General features: G+C 37.5%; 1 protein-coding gene across 1 annotated transcript in view; it reads right to left on the reverse strand.

Moving 5' to 3' along the window:
* Positions 1–15,859, reverse strand: part of Galnt13 (polypeptide N-acetylgalactosaminyltransferase 13) — a 519,646-nt gene that overhangs the window by 40,889 nt on the left and 462,898 nt on the right. Inside the window, exon 11 of the mRNA XM_004651848.2 lies at positions 7,406–7,504. Within this exon, the coding sequence (XP_004651905.1) occupies positions 7,406–7,504 (99 nt within the window). The remainder of the gene's footprint in view (positions 1–7,405; positions 7,505–15,859) is intronic.

Below are 15,859 nucleotides of genomic sequence, written 5' to 3' on the forward strand. Positions count from 1 at the left end.
AAATCTCTCCAATCAATATGCACATTCCCCTAAAACAAAGCTGCTTTCACTCTTGGTTGGAGATTATGATTTTTTTTTTGTTCTTTTTTTTTTAACAGAAAACAGAGAATAATAGGGGATCCAAAAATCTACCAATATGACAAGTAAAGAGACCTGAATGTATTCCAGGAGACTTTCCACCTACAGCACAGCTACAGGACCCAGGAAGAGTTGAGAAGGAAGCAGCTACAGGAGTATAGCTTGACAACCAGCTAAAGTGAAACCATCATATATTCAGTGGTTAATCATAACACATGGAAACAGAAACCCACAGGCTACAGAGAATGCAACGCTAAGATAGACTGCTAACAGTCTGGCAAACGTTCAGGGAACACTGCAGAAGACGGGTGAAAGATTTTTAGAGCTACGGGAGGTGGGGTGCAGAAATTTCCTGAAGCACAGCCCCACTCCATCCTTAATTACCAAACACTAACTACCAATAATCCCACTGAGCAGAACATTCAGGGAAAGTTGGTCAGGGGAGAGGGGATATAAGAGTATGGCCTTAATAAAATGAAATCAAATAATGATTTTTTTTTTTAAATGGAAGGAACATTACCAAACTCATTTTGTGATGTCAGTATTGGCCGGATACCAAAACCAGACAAGGACACAGCAAAAGATAAAAATACAGATCAATTTCTTTGATAAACAGAGAAAAATTCTAAATCAGATTCTTGAAAACTTAATTCAAGCACACATTAAGAAGATCACAAACTGTTGACTAAATTGGTTGTATTCCAGAGAGACAAGGATGGTATACCATACACAAGGAAATCAATAAATATAATACAGCACATTAAAAAAGCTTAAGTCAGAAATCCCATTATTATCTCAATAGGTACACAAAGGGCCTTTAATAACATTCACCATCCTTTCATGATTAAAAAAAAACACAAAAACTAGAAGAAATTAGAAACAAGAGGACCATACCTCAGTATAATAAAATCCTAACATTTATTTTTAAAGTAAGAGAAAAATTGAAACATATCACAATTGTCTTACAAATAATGAATTTCATCAAAACAAAATTCATCATAAGTTTTGGGCCTGTTTTAGGTTCTTCATATATATTTGTCAGAACACCAGAGAGACAGTTCATTGTTTTCAGATAACAATACTAAGGCAAGGATGATTCTTTTTTTCTTGCTTTTGGCATTTGCCACTGGATTGAATTTTTTTTTTCTCTCTTTTAAAAGTTACAAGAAAATTATTGGAGAACATTCTCCAGAATATTGACAACAGAAAATAATCAATGGGAATGGAGAAATATAGTGAGAGTTCCTTGGATACCATGCCTGGATTTGTATTTGCCTAAATTGTATTTGCTTTTAGTGGAAAAATCAAAGAAAATATTTTCCCCTTTTATAAATAATCAGATATGAAATGTCAAAATAATGAATTAACTTACACATAAATTATGTTAATCTAATCAGAGTGAGGTACAATATATTTTTAAGTTCTCAAAATGTCTAACATTCTGTATTTTTATTTATTCAATTATCAAGATAATATATAAAAAACTGATTCCAAGCTATAATCTCCCAAGGTTTTCTCTTTTTAGAGTAAGTTATATTTCAGATAGTCTGCTATGCACTTCTAATAGCACACATACATACATATATATAAGATAATATACACAGAAAAATGACCTCATATAGTATATAAATAAGATAATTGAAGGTAATTTTTCCTCTAGATTTCGTGTCCTTCTTTGGAAGTTTAATGACTGAACATATACACTTCCCACCTTTACTTCAGAAGCTATACAATATCCCATGCCATGCAGACATCAGAATTTATTTAACCATTTCCCTCTGGATAACTATTTATTTGCTCCAATTGTCTGCATTATAGGAAAAGAGTTCCCAACATTCTTGTGCATGTGTTTTTGTGCACACAAATAAGCATTCATGTAGATAGGAAAATACTGCATTTAATTTCTATCATGATATTAAATTGAGAAGACAGTCATGGTAGAAATAACAGAGGAAGAGAATTTTATTTATTGTTTTTTCACTTTCTTCATGTATCTCTATACTTTTGGTTGCTATGAAAATGAATACTAAAATGATTCCTTAGCAATATGTATCTCAACATAAGCTAAAATTCTATAATCTCTAGCATGCAGTCTTCCATCTATTTATTTGAATAGCATCTATTATTCTAGTATGTGCCTACCATATCCCAAGCACTGCATGAGGCACTACAGATGAAGATAAGCTTCAACCGACAAGAAATTGGTAGTACTGGCTGATACTAAGAATAATTGGTGAAACAAGCAAGGGTGCTGTTTTCTTGGTGAACCGGGTAGCGGCACAAGGGGGAAAGAGATCAACATAGAGAAAAATCAACTCCTACCAAATCAGAGATCCAGAGACCCAGAGGCCCCCAACACCTCATCACTGAAGCAGACCAAAAATGAACCCTACATGGCTCAGGGAAATTTTGTGGAAGAGGGGTTGGAAAGAATGTCAGAGCCACATGTTGGGTCATGATATGCAGAGACATTTATCTTACCTGTAACTGTGGGGTAACTCCACAATGCATGACCCATATACCTCAACAAGGAGGGGCCAAGTGGGGGGGAGTAGGTCATGGATGAGCTTAATAATGGTACTAAATTGACTGTACTCGCTGACTACAAAACTGATTAATAAAAAAAATATGCTATCCAGAAAAAAAAAATTGGTAGTAGATTGGATTAGCTTCTTTCTGTATGTATAAACTTGAAGATAAGTAATACCGATGGTAATATTCAAGCATATGACATCATTTCAGGAATTATGAATGTATGTTTAGCCTTTTTATCCTAACCTTGCCACCTTCATGAGTTTACATAGATAATTTATCTGGTTTACTTTCTTTCATTTCAATCTGCATTATAATTAAAAAGATATCATAATTAATGTTTCTTTTCTAAAGTCAGTATTTTATCATGGTAACCATGATTAGTTGATTTTTTCCCCCATAATGTTTTGAGATGGATTCTGTAACTGACTTTTTTTTTTTTTAATTTATTTATTTGAGAGCGACAGACACAGAGAGAAAGACAGATAGAGGGAGAGAGAGAGAATGGGCGCGCCAGGGCTTCCAGCCTCTGCAAACGAACTCCAGACACGTGCACCCCCTTGTGCATCTGGCTAACGTGGGACCTGGGGAACCGAGCCTCGAACCGGGGTCCTTAAGCTTCACAGGCAAGCGCTTAACCACTAAGCCATCTCTTCAGCCCTCTGTAACTGACTTTTAATTGCCTACCCAATGCTCATGATAATTGACCTGTGAAATGTATCATATGGACACATGAGGTGAAATATTTTGGCAATTTTCCTGCATGAAAGGATGTCCAAGAAATATGATTTTGGCTAAAGAGACATATATTCATGTGTGCTTAGCCTATAGGAAGACTTTTTCTTTTATCCTAACAGAAGGGCAGGAAGGATTCTTACATTTCTTTTCTACGCCCATGTTCTTGTGGTTTGAATGTAGACATGATTACTAGAATTTTAGCCACTATTGTTTTAACCAATTAATGCAAAAATTTCATTTAAAGATTGGAGAATTGAAAGCTGTAAGTTTTCTGAGTACTTGACAGAATTATGGACACCTAAACAAATATCTCTAACTGCTGTCAGGCTTATTATTACAGAAATTCAATTGTCCCTCTCTGCATTTAGTCCTCTGATACCTTGGGCTTTTAAAATTTTCAGATGAATTTATTAGAACCATTCTGCATTTTTTGCAGAAAGGTCTCTTAAATTGATTGATAGTGAAACAATAATAAGCTGAACCATTTTTAATATTTTTGATATTGCTTTTCCTTAAATTGGTTCTATTTCTTCTTCTTCCTTAATGTCACTTTTCCAAATGCTTTCACTTGGAAACTTGACTTTACATCTTTGAAATTAAGCTCTGTAACACTAATTAGAGTTTTCATACTTTTGTCTTATTTTGTTTATGAGGAGGAAGCTTCTATTTAATGTTCTCCTTTGTATCACATAGGCTCTGTGTGGAATGTCATGCCAAATTCAATAGGGCTCATTTTCTACTAGTTTCACACTGTCAAAGACAGCATGTCTTACTGTATAGAATACTCTGTTGTGGGTTGGACCAAGGGGCTGTTCAGTCCATGCTATTGAGAAATTACCTCTTACAAAAGACTCATTCCTCCATTCCCACTACCTTTTGAGACATGAAGGATCAGTTCCTAGGACTCCACAATATGATTATAGCACCGTTGAGTCCCAAATTCTCACCCCACTCCCCAAAAGTTGCTGGTTCTTCTTGGCTGCTACAGCACCCCAAATCAAACAAAAAGCATCTGCCGACCTGTGGAGTCACTTTTCAGAGTATACAAGAACATTGTTGCAATGCCAAATTATTTTTTCTAAATAAATGAATATATATGTATGACAATATGTATATTTTGATTATAACACTCTCTCACTAACTTTTCTTGGTTCTTCTCTCCATTCCCCTTGCACTGAACTTTGAAGATTTTTTTAAACTATTCTCTCTTCTACTTTGATCTTTTTTCCCTTTGTTGTGTAGTTGTAACTCAATGAATTTAATTAGAATTGCCCTCATGAACACAGACTGAGGGGTTAGGTCCTGATAAAATTTAGTTGTCTTTATTGCATGAAGCTAGATGCAAAAGAATCAATACAGAATAAAGCCAGTTTTAAATTCTAAAACAAAGAAAGCTAAAGTGACAAAAAAGCAACCATGAGTGGTTTTCTGGGATAAGGGCAAAGGGAATGATGGATTGCAAAAATTGAATAAGAGAGTTGAAAGACTGATTGGGATGTTTCCCATCTTAACTGTGGCATAGTTTTCAGGTAAGATATTTATTAAAACATATATGGTTATAAACTTTATTTTATTATCATTATTATTTATTTGAGAGTGACAGAGAGAGAAAGAGAGAATGGGCATGCTAGGGCCTCCCACCACTGCAAACAAACTCCAGATATGTGTGCCCCCTTATGCATCTGGCTAACGTGGGTCCTAGGAATCGAGCCTCGAACCAGGGTCCTTAGGCTTCACAGGCAAGCACTTAACCACTAAGCCATCTCTCCAGCCCTTATTTGTATTTTTGATGATGCCTTTCAGAGTTGATTCTATTAGGTGAAAAATGTATCTCTAAATCAACCTTATTGACATAAGATCTCTATGGAATAAAATGACTTCATTTAAAGTTCTGGAGTTTGTTTGCAGTGGCTGGAGTCTCTGGCATGGCCATTCTCTCTGTGTCTTTCTATCAGCCTTCTCTGTCTGTCACTCTCAAATAAACAAATTTTTTAAAAAATGAACAAAAGAAAACTTGCTAAAAGATACAAATAAAATGTTGAAAATTTAAGTCAAGTAAAGAAAAGATTTTAATTTTTTGTTATTTTTATTTATCTATTTGAGAGTGGCAGAGAAACAGGGAGAGAGAGAGAGAGAGAGAGAGAGAGAGAGAGAGAGGGAGAATGGGCATGCCAGGGTCTCCAGGCATTGCAAATGAACTCTGGAGGAGTGCGCCCCCTTGTGCATCTGGCTAATGTGGGTCCTGGGGAATTCAAGCCTGGATGCTTAATGGCTAAGCTATCTCTCCAGCCCAAAGGGAAACAAGTCAGAACCATATCCAAACATAAGCCCATTCTCCATTATCAAACTACCATCAATCATAGGCTACAAGAGGGCTTACACCTATTAAATGCTCTATAAAAAAAAAAAAGTAAGAGTTATCTCATTTGTCCTGTTGCTAACTTACTCTACGCTGGAGAATCTGCTTCTCTTTTTAAGATAAATGTAGACCCTAAGAAGAGAGCCACCCCATCATACCTCAAAAGGGCCCTGGCTGAAACTAGGAACAATTGGTAAAACAAGCAAGGGTGCTGTTTTCCTGATGAACCAGATACCAGTACAAGGGTGAAGGAGATCAACACAGACAAAAATCAACTCCTACCAAATCAGAGAGCCAGAGCCCCAGAAACCCCAACAGACCAAAAATGAACCCAACATGGCTCAGGGAAATTTTGTGGAAGAGGGGGCGAAAAGAATGTCAGAGCCACATGTTGGGTCATGATATGCAGAGACATTTATCTTACCCATAACTGTGGGCTAACTCCATAATGCAGGACCCATATACCTCAACAAGGCAGAGCCAAGGGGAAGGGGTAGGTCACGGACAAGCCTAATAATGATACCAAACTGAGTGTATTTGCTGAATACAAAACTAATTAATAAAAAAATAAAACACTAAAAAAAAAAGAAAAGATTTTCTGTGATATAGTAAAAGAATAAAAACAAAGTTTTTAAATACTTTCCTAAGTTTCTTATAGTCATCTGGTCTACATACAAGGAAGCTGCAGGATATTTGTAGTGGACATTCATGCATTTTAAAATTCTATTGAAAGTCCTACTGTAACTTTTGCTGGTGTCTGGCTAAATGTCTATTCTATGCTTACTGCCCACTAAGCACTTCTCTTGATGTCCATACCCATATATTAATGCGACTCTCACTTTTGTTTAGAGAACCTTCTCTTTTCATATGGCAGTGACCATAGGACTCAGAGGCACCATGGCGCTGAGAAGAAGTGACAGAGGAGTGCTAATCACTGAAATATCTCTATCACACCTTCCAAGACTCAGGGTTCTTTGAGGAAAAGATGGTAGAAAGAATGTAAGAGCCAAAGGAAGAATAGGACTCCTTACAATGTGCTCCTCCAGACACAAAATAGCCTGGATATCCATTATGTCACAGTGCCTGACACTACCTACACAAGGCCATCATAATAGGAGGAAAAGATGATGACATCAAAATAAAAGAGAGACTAAGGGGGGGGGGGGACATGATGGAGCGTGGAGTTCAAAGGGGAAAGTGGGGGGAGGGAGGAAATTACCATGAGATATTGTTTACAATTATGAAAATTGTCAGTAGAAATTAAAAATAAAATAAAAAAGAAAGGAAAAAAAAAACTCCTAGAAATTCCAATAAACATAGATTAGCAAAAGATATAGAATCATCACTATTGGGAAAACATTCCAGTGGTTGAGATATTGTATAAAGTTGTTTAGTTGACAACATGGAAAGCCTAGTCCTCATTTACTCATCATGATAAAATGAGACATGTTTAGTAAATTTGGTTGCTTCCATTAAACATAAACTCACTGAAAGTATTGGCCTTTGTATTTAATTTTTCAGGGCTTTCTTACTATAGTTGGGGTGACATGGCACCCAGGTTTGTTGAAGGCTTGAATGTCTATTTAGTTACTAAAGCAAGAAATTATTGTAATTAGCATGTGAATCATGACCTAATCGACAGCTTTATGAATACCCCCCCCTGCACCAATGAAGAGTTATCAAAGAAGGAGAGCTTACTTGATTTCCTCCCATGCCATGGCAGTTGAATATACCAACTTTTTCATTTTCTTTTCTGCCCATGTTGTCTAAGCATTGATTGGTTTCGACATTTCTCACCTAAAGGAAACACAGACAGAAATGGAAGTATAAAACATAACTCAATTAGCACTTATATCCAAAATCTTTTTGATACTATAAAATTACAGATTGCTATAAAAATGATACAAATTTGTAAATAAATTCCTTCAACATGAACATGTTGTTTTAAATATTTCTTTAAAGTAAGTTTGTATATTCCTATGGTAAATTTGACCAGCATTTATTCTAGAATTAGCATCTAATCCTGAGAGACAAAAATGATTCATAGTATGGACTATGACTCACATTCCTTTACAAGTCAGGAAAAATTTCAATTTCCTTCCAAATAACTGGTTCTTGAACTGCTTGTTATATACTACCATGTAAGAAAGTTTTAAATAAAAGTTAAATATTTGAATTTATATTTTAGATTGTTTCATTACTAAATGATATATTTTATATATTAATAAACATTGATTTGGGGTTGGGAAGATGACTCAGTGGGTTAAAGCACTTTTTGTACAATCACGATGACTTGAGTTGCAGTCCCAACACTCCTTGTAAAGACAGACTTAGGAGCTATTGTCTGTTAACCCAGGACACCTACAGCAAAATGGGAGGCAGAAACAAGAGGATCTCTATATGTTCACATGCTAGCTAGCATGAATTACTGCAGCATACGAGACCCAGCCTCAGACAAGTTGAAAGGTGTTGGCTCATACCCAAGTTGTCCTCTAATCTACCATTACACACCATGGCACTCGTGCGTCTGTTTTCTTCTCTCTATCTCTCTCTCTCACACACACACTGACACAAAAATTAATTATGCTATTTCTGAAATTAAAACACATTCTCTTATAACTAATGCTAAAGTTAATGTAAAGTGCTTAAACCTAAGAAAATCTATTACAAACTAAATGAAATTTTACATTGCAAATTCCTCTAAGTCAAGATTAAATTGCATCTATAGATATAGGTTACTAGTTTACAATCAAGCAGTGCATTAGGCTCATAATCAACATCAATCTAATATATACTTCAACTAAATGTTATTTTAAAACCCATTCTTCAAACTTAAAGTTGTTAAAATTCCAAGTCAAGCACAAATTTACTTAAGAACAGAGAATAATCCCTCTATTAAATGGGATATGTTAGGCCCTTTTCCTTATTTTAACCCCAAGTATATGCTCCTACCTAACAGTGTCTTTGAATTTTGTACTTCTGATCCACATTGGGGCATACATATTTTATTGTACATTCAGTAACATTGCTTACATATTTCTACATAGTTATCTATGTATTGGATACAAATTTTTTCTCATTTACAAATAAATAAACTTAGTAAAGCTTTTAAGACTTCTAGAGAATGGATGAAGTTTACTTATTGCACTATTTTCATGATGCAAAAAGTTTTGGTCAAATGGTGCTTCCTGAGTTTGGAGAATTGCTCCAGTTTACATTAAGTCACCCTGTAAAATACTACTAACAAAGATACTTTGAATTTTCAGTTATCTATTAAAGACTCTGAACCTTACAAACAACTCAACTTGTAACCTATGTGTTTATTAACTGGTATTAAAGTACCATTCACCTAGCAGAGATCTGCCTTTTATGACAAAGTTAACTAGTATGACATAAAGGACATTTGGGAGATGCACAATATTCAATATGGATATGTACAGAATTTTAGAATGTCTCTAAAATATTATCCTAAGTAGCAACCTATTCTTTGATCTTCATCTATAATATACTTTATTTTTAGTCTATAATACTTTCTAGAAATTTGGTAATTCAATTAAGAAATACTGAAAGAATGCAACCCTGATAGAAACACTTTTGGGGGCTAGGTAATACAAAAATGAGCAAAGTAAGCAAAATCTCTTCACTGAAATGCTCGCTTTAAAAAAAATATTTTATTTTTATTTATTTATTTGACAGAGAAAGAGGGAGAGGGGTGAGGGAGAGAGAGAGAGAAAGAGAGAGAGAGGGAGGGAGAGAATGGGCATGACAGGGCCTCTGACTACTGCAAACGAACTCCAGATGTGTGTGCTCCCTTGTGCATCTGGCTAACATGGGTCCTGGGGAAATCAAACCTGGGTCTTTTGGCTTTGCAGGCAAATGCCTTAACCACTATGCCATCTCTCCAGCCCAATGCTCACAGTTTAGAAGTAAAATTGCAATAGACAAAGGTTAGTCATAAGTCAGAAGATCAAGAGTTCTTATAAAAATATATAGCACAAAAAATAAACAAAGTGATGAAGGAATACCATCTTACAATGGTAACTCTAAGGAGTAAATACATGAAATGATATCTAAATTGACATAATTGCCACCAGTGCATGAACACCCAGGGTAGGAGCCTAGCAAACAGATGTTCAATGCAGTTGCAGAATGCTGAAATAATGGATGGGTGCTTGAGAGATGGCTTAGCTGTTAAGGCACTTGCCTGGGAAGCCTAAGGACCCAGGCTCAGTTCCCCAGTGCCCAAATAATCCAGATGCACAAGGTGGCACATATATTTGGAGTTCATTTTCAGTGGCTGGTGGCCCTAGTGTGCCCATTCTATCTCTCTTTCTCTCTTATCTCTTTCTTTTTTTCTCTCAAGGAAATAAATAAAATATTATTTTTTAAAAAAGTATGATCTTACATTCCCACCAACAAAAGGGCCCCAGCTGAAAAACTACGAATAATTGGGAAATAAGCAAGTGTGCTGTTTCCTTGGTGAACCTGGTACACCAGCACAAGGGTGAAGGAGATATATACAGAGAACAATCAACTCCTACCAACCCAGATATCCAGACACACAGAGGCTCCCAAGACCTCATCACTGAAGCAGACCTAAAATGAAACCAACATGGCTCAGGGAAATTTGTGGAAGAGGGGGCAGAAAGAATATCAGAGCCACAGGTTGCATCATGACACAGAGAGGCATTGTCTCCTCCTCATATCTGATGGCTAACCCCACAATGCACAACCCATACTCCACAACAAGGAGGGTCCCTGTGGAGGGTATCAGTCATGGATGAAGCTAATGATGGTACAAACTTCACTGTATTCACTGAGTACCAAACTAATAAAATAAATAAATAAAATAAAATAAAATAAATGTCTGTGTTAAAAAAAATAATAATAATGGTTGCACTAGCAATTGTGGCCAGGGAATAGTGAGCAAGAGACAAATTAGAGAAGAATCCAAGTAAAAATGTACAGAATTGTATGTTTCATTACATAAGCATGGTATAATAATAGCTTACTCTGGGTGCTATGCAGAGAGAGAGAAAAAGAGAGAGAGAGAGAGAGAGAGACTAGATTAGAGGTTTGCAAAACTGGAGGCCAAGAAAAAAGTAAGGACATGCTGCAGTTACTTTTGTTGCTGGGACAAACATCCAACAAAATTAGCTAGTGGGAGGAAATGGCTTCTTTTAGTCTTACAGAATCCAAAGGAAGTTCCATCATGGTGAAAGAAGCATTTTTGTATTTTCTCTTATCAGTAAAAGTATTTATGATTTGAATTGTCTGGAGTGGCAGGATTCTTTTAATTATGTACAGGTTTTTAGCATCCATACTTTTTAAAGTCCTTTTTTTTATTTTGTTTGCTTTGCATGTACTACATTTTGCCAATTTTTAAGTAGGAGTATTTGACAAGAAGACTGGATATTTCTAATTTCATATATCTACAAATACGTCTTCTCTACTTTCTTTGAGTTGTTAAAAAAAAATTGATTTTTTGAGATTACTTGGCGCTGTTTACTTCTTCCCCTTTTCAATTTGAACTTTTCATTTCCTTCCCCCTTTTGTCCATTCCTCCTCAATTTAAGCTTTACCCTCTGAAGTTTCTTATAAGAAGAGGCTTCATGTGGTGTTGGAATTATCCACAGGTATTCAGACACACTCCAGATGACAGAATTTGGAATCCTTTTTCTTAAAACTGGCATTGCTTTCTCCTAAATCCTCTACAAAGATTATAGCATCATGTGGGGCAGGACAATGTTATTTCCTCTTCTGAAGTGAGAACACCTTGACATCCAATTTTGCTGTCAAAAAGTGTCCACTGTAGCTTGCTTTCTTTCTTTCTTTCTTTCTTTCTTTCTTTCTTTCTTTCTTTCTTTCTTTCTTTCTTTCTTTCTTTCTCTTTCTTGTCAGGAGTCATAGAGCAAAAGCCTCTCCATTTTGCCTGGGCCTGCTCATAAACTGACTTATTACTCAGAAAGCTGGTCCATCCAGCTTTCTGCTAGGTACTTCTGGATCTGGTCAGCAGACTACTTACAGAATCTTATCTTTTGCAAAAAGCCAGTTTATGGTCAGGATGTGAAACCTGGTGCAGTCAGGATGTTAAGCCAGTTGGGCAAGATTAGATGAACACCTAATTACAACCCCTCTAGGTTTCCTGACAAGTCCTTGCCCGGGCCACGTCCCCTTCCCCCTACAACTCCTTGCCCTGACCACGTCCCCTTCCCCCTACAACCCTATATAAACCTACATGTAAGAATAAACTCTCGAGGCCGTGACAAATGTCTAACATGGTCTCCTTCTTGTGTCTGTTTGCCTACTTTCATTCAGGTTGATTTTCACCTTGCTTCTTTGTTCGATTCCCCGCTGACCAGGGCACTTTCTCTACTAGGGTCCTTTCTGGTTTAATGGGAAAATTTAAAGAAATCTAACACTGTCACTACTGATATCATTTCCCAAGAAGTATGGAATAGATTTCCTTTCATTAGCATAAGCTGTTGCAGTCAAGTTTGCATTGCTGGTAGAAATCATCCAATTAAGAGAAGCTTGTGGGAAAAGAGGTTTATATTGGCTTAGAGGCTCAAGAGGAAGCTCCACGATGGCAGGGGAAAATGATGGTATGAGCAGAGGGTGGACATCACCTGCTGGCCAATGTAAGGTAGGCAATAACAACAGGATAGTGTGCCAAACACTGGCAAGGGGAAAGTGGTTAAATACCCATAAGCCCACCCCCAACAATACACTGCTTCCAGGAGGCATTAATTCCCAAATCTCCACCAACTGGGAATCTAGCATTAAGAACACCTAAGTTTATGGGGGACACCTGAATCAAACCACCACATTCCACCATGGCCTCCATAAGTTGATAATCATACATGATGTAAAATGCAATGCAGGACTTCCAGTTAATATGGTGGCGTAGGTACCACACCAAAGCAGCCTAGGGGGGAAAAAGACCAAAAAAAGTCAGCAAAATACATAATTTTACTAAAAGTGAGGTGTATAGGAAATTGAAACAGCAGTGATGAAGTAGAAGAGATACAGAGCATCCAGAACCCACATAGGCCAGCAAAGGCAGCCCCGGCAGCTCTGCCAACCTTGGTGGTGGTGGCGGCGCACCAGAAAACTGCCAGGCTCTGGCTTGAGCCACAGAAAAAGCCAGGTGAGGGGAGCATCCACTCACACCAGAGCCCTCCGCAACTCAAGACACATGAAGGGAGAACGGCAGTGAACAACAGAAGAGCAGATCACAAGGTAAAAAGCACATGGAACAGTGAGAGAACTAGAGGAGCATTGGCTCCCTCTCCTCCCCCACCAACTGTGCCCAGCTCCAGTGAACATAGAAGCAGTCCTGGGACCCGGACATGTCAACTTGAGCTGACAGCGGGACCCAAGCAGGAGCAGAGTCAGGCAGCAACATCAGTGGCTCCAGCACCAGCAACAGTGGACCAGCAGTGGCAGATCCAGTAGCAGCAACAGCAGCAGCTTCAGAGGCAGCAGCAGCAGATCCAGCAGTAGCAGCTTCAGTGGCAGCAGTGGCAGCTCCAGCAGTGGCAGCTCCAGCAATGGCAGCAGCAGAGGTGGACCCAGCAGCAGCAGCTTCAGCTGCAGCAGCAACAGACCCAGCAGAGGCAGCCTCAGTGGAAGATTCAGCAGCAGTAGCGGTTCCAGCAGTGGGGGTGTTGTTCTGCAGGGCCACAGTTGCCAGGCTCAATTTGCCCCACAGGAAAAGCCAGTGCCCAGCTCCAGAAATCAGAAGAGCAGTCCAACGACCCAGGCAGCAACTTGACTGAGACCAAATTCATCCAAGGTAACAAGGATTGCACCAGGGAATGTTCTCACTTGGTCACAAGCTGACTTGGATCCCTCAAAAGGCCAGAAATCTTAAACACTTTGTTGATAGAGGATCTGGTTGTTATAATAACTACACTTGAATAAATACTTGGTGCTGTTTTTGATTGAATGTGTAGTGTTTAGTTAAATTTTAGAATCTACCTGTATTTTATCCCACTCAGCCTCTTTGAATACTCCCATAGCAGGGAAACTCAACCCCTAGGAACACCTTTGTAGATACTCTGAGAATCTACACCTTAACACCTAACACCTTAAGCTCCTACCCTGACAATATATAACATCCAATCAATTGATACAGCTAAGAAAACCTAGCTAGCTAGAAAATCCAAGCATTAAAATAATCCAAGATGCAAAAATATATACATTATAACACAAGAAACACTAAAAAGCAAGACAATATAAATCCACCTAAAAGTATTAATGCATCAGAAATAACCTCCAATGAGAATGAGTTAGAGGAAATTCCTGAGAAAGATTTCAAAAGAATGATTGTAAATATGTTCAAAGAAGTCAAAGAACAAATCAAAGGAATCAAAGAGGAAATCAAAGAAGATGCAGGATACCCATTTAATGAAATAAAGAAGGCAATACAAGACATAAATAAGGAAATTGAAATAATAAAGAAAAACCAGTGAGAAGCACTAGAAAGAAAGAACACAGTTAATGAAATTAAAAAAAAAAAAAAAAAACTCTGTAGAAAATCTCACCAATAGAATGGATGAAGGAGAGGACAGAATATCTAAGCTAGAAGACCAGGTGGCAGACCTAATACAGTCCAACAAAGAGAAAGACAAACTTATAGAAAAGTATGAGTGGGAATTTCAAAATATTTGGGACACTATGAAAAGAACAAATATAAGCATTCAGGGCATAGTAGAAGGAGAATTCCACTCCAAAGGCATAGTAGGCATCTTCAACAAAATCATAGAAGAAAATTTCCCCCAAATTGGGAAAGTGGTGCCAATGCAGATATAGGAAGCCTTTAGAACCACAGCCAGACAAAACCTGGAAAGAACCTCTCCTCACCATATCATAATCAAACTACAAAACACACAAACCAATACATATATATATATATATATATATATATATATATATATATATATATATATATATATAGAAAGCATTTTGAAAAATCAAGCTACCTACAAAGGCAAGCCCATCATGATCACAGCAGACTATTCAACACAAACTAAAAGCCAGAAGGGCTTGGAGTGATGTATATCAAGTTCTGAAAGATAACAACTATCAACCAAGGTTACTTTATCCTGCAGACTACCCATTCAAATGGACAGAGAAATAAAGACATTCCATGACAAAAACATGTTAAAGGAATATTTGAAGACAAAACCAGCTCTATAGAAAACACTTCATAGAATCCTCCATGCTGAAGAAAAGGAAAAGCACACATATAAGGAACCTGGACAAACAAGCAATACTCAAATACTAGTTAGCAGAAGAGAGCAAAGGTAGAACCAGAACCACAAAAAAAAAAAAAAAAATTGCAAACATAAATACACACCTTTCAATAATATCTCTTAACATCAACGGCCTCAATGCCCCAACCAAAAGACATAGGTTTGAAGACTGGGTTAAAAAGCAGGATCCTACAATTTGTAGTCTCCAAGAAACTCACCTTTCTACAAAGGATAGACATTATCTTAGGGTGAAAGGTTGGAAAACGGTGTTTCAAGCAAATGGGCCTAGAAAACAAGCAGGGGTTACTATCCCAATATCTGACAAGGTAGACCTCAGTCCAACATTAGTCAAGAAAGGTGGGCTGGAGAGATGGCTTAGCGGTTAAGCGCTTGCCTGTGAAGCCTAAGGACCCCGGTTCGAGGCTCGGTTCTCCAGGTCCCACGTTATCCAGATGCACAAGGGGGCGCACGCGTCTGGAGTTCGTTTGCAGAGGCTGGAAGCCCTGGCGCGTCCATTCTCTCTCTCCCTCTATCTGTCTTTCTCTCTCACTCTCAAATAAATAAATAAATAAAATTTAAAAAATAAAAATAAAAAAGAAAGGTGAGAAAGGTCACTTTATATTGATTAAGGGCACACTCCAACAGGAGGACATTACAATCCTAAACATGTATGCACCTAACATGAGGGCTCCCAAATTCATCAAACACACACCATTAGAACTAAGATCACAGATAACTCCAAACACAGTGGTGGTGGGTAACTTTAAGACCCCACTCTCATCAATTGACAGGTCATTTCGGGAAAAATTAAACAGAGAGGCATCTGGACTAAATGAGATCATAGAAGGAATGGACCTAACAGACATCTACAGGACATTTCATCCAAATGCTG

The sequence above is a fragment of the Jaculus jaculus genome, chromosome 4 (assembly GCF_020740685.1).
Source record: "Jaculus jaculus isolate mJacJac1 chromosome 4, mJacJac1.mat.Y.cur, whole genome shotgun sequence".
Classification (NCBI taxonomy): Eukaryota; Metazoa; Chordata; class Mammalia; order Rodentia; family Dipodidae; genus Jaculus; species Jaculus jaculus.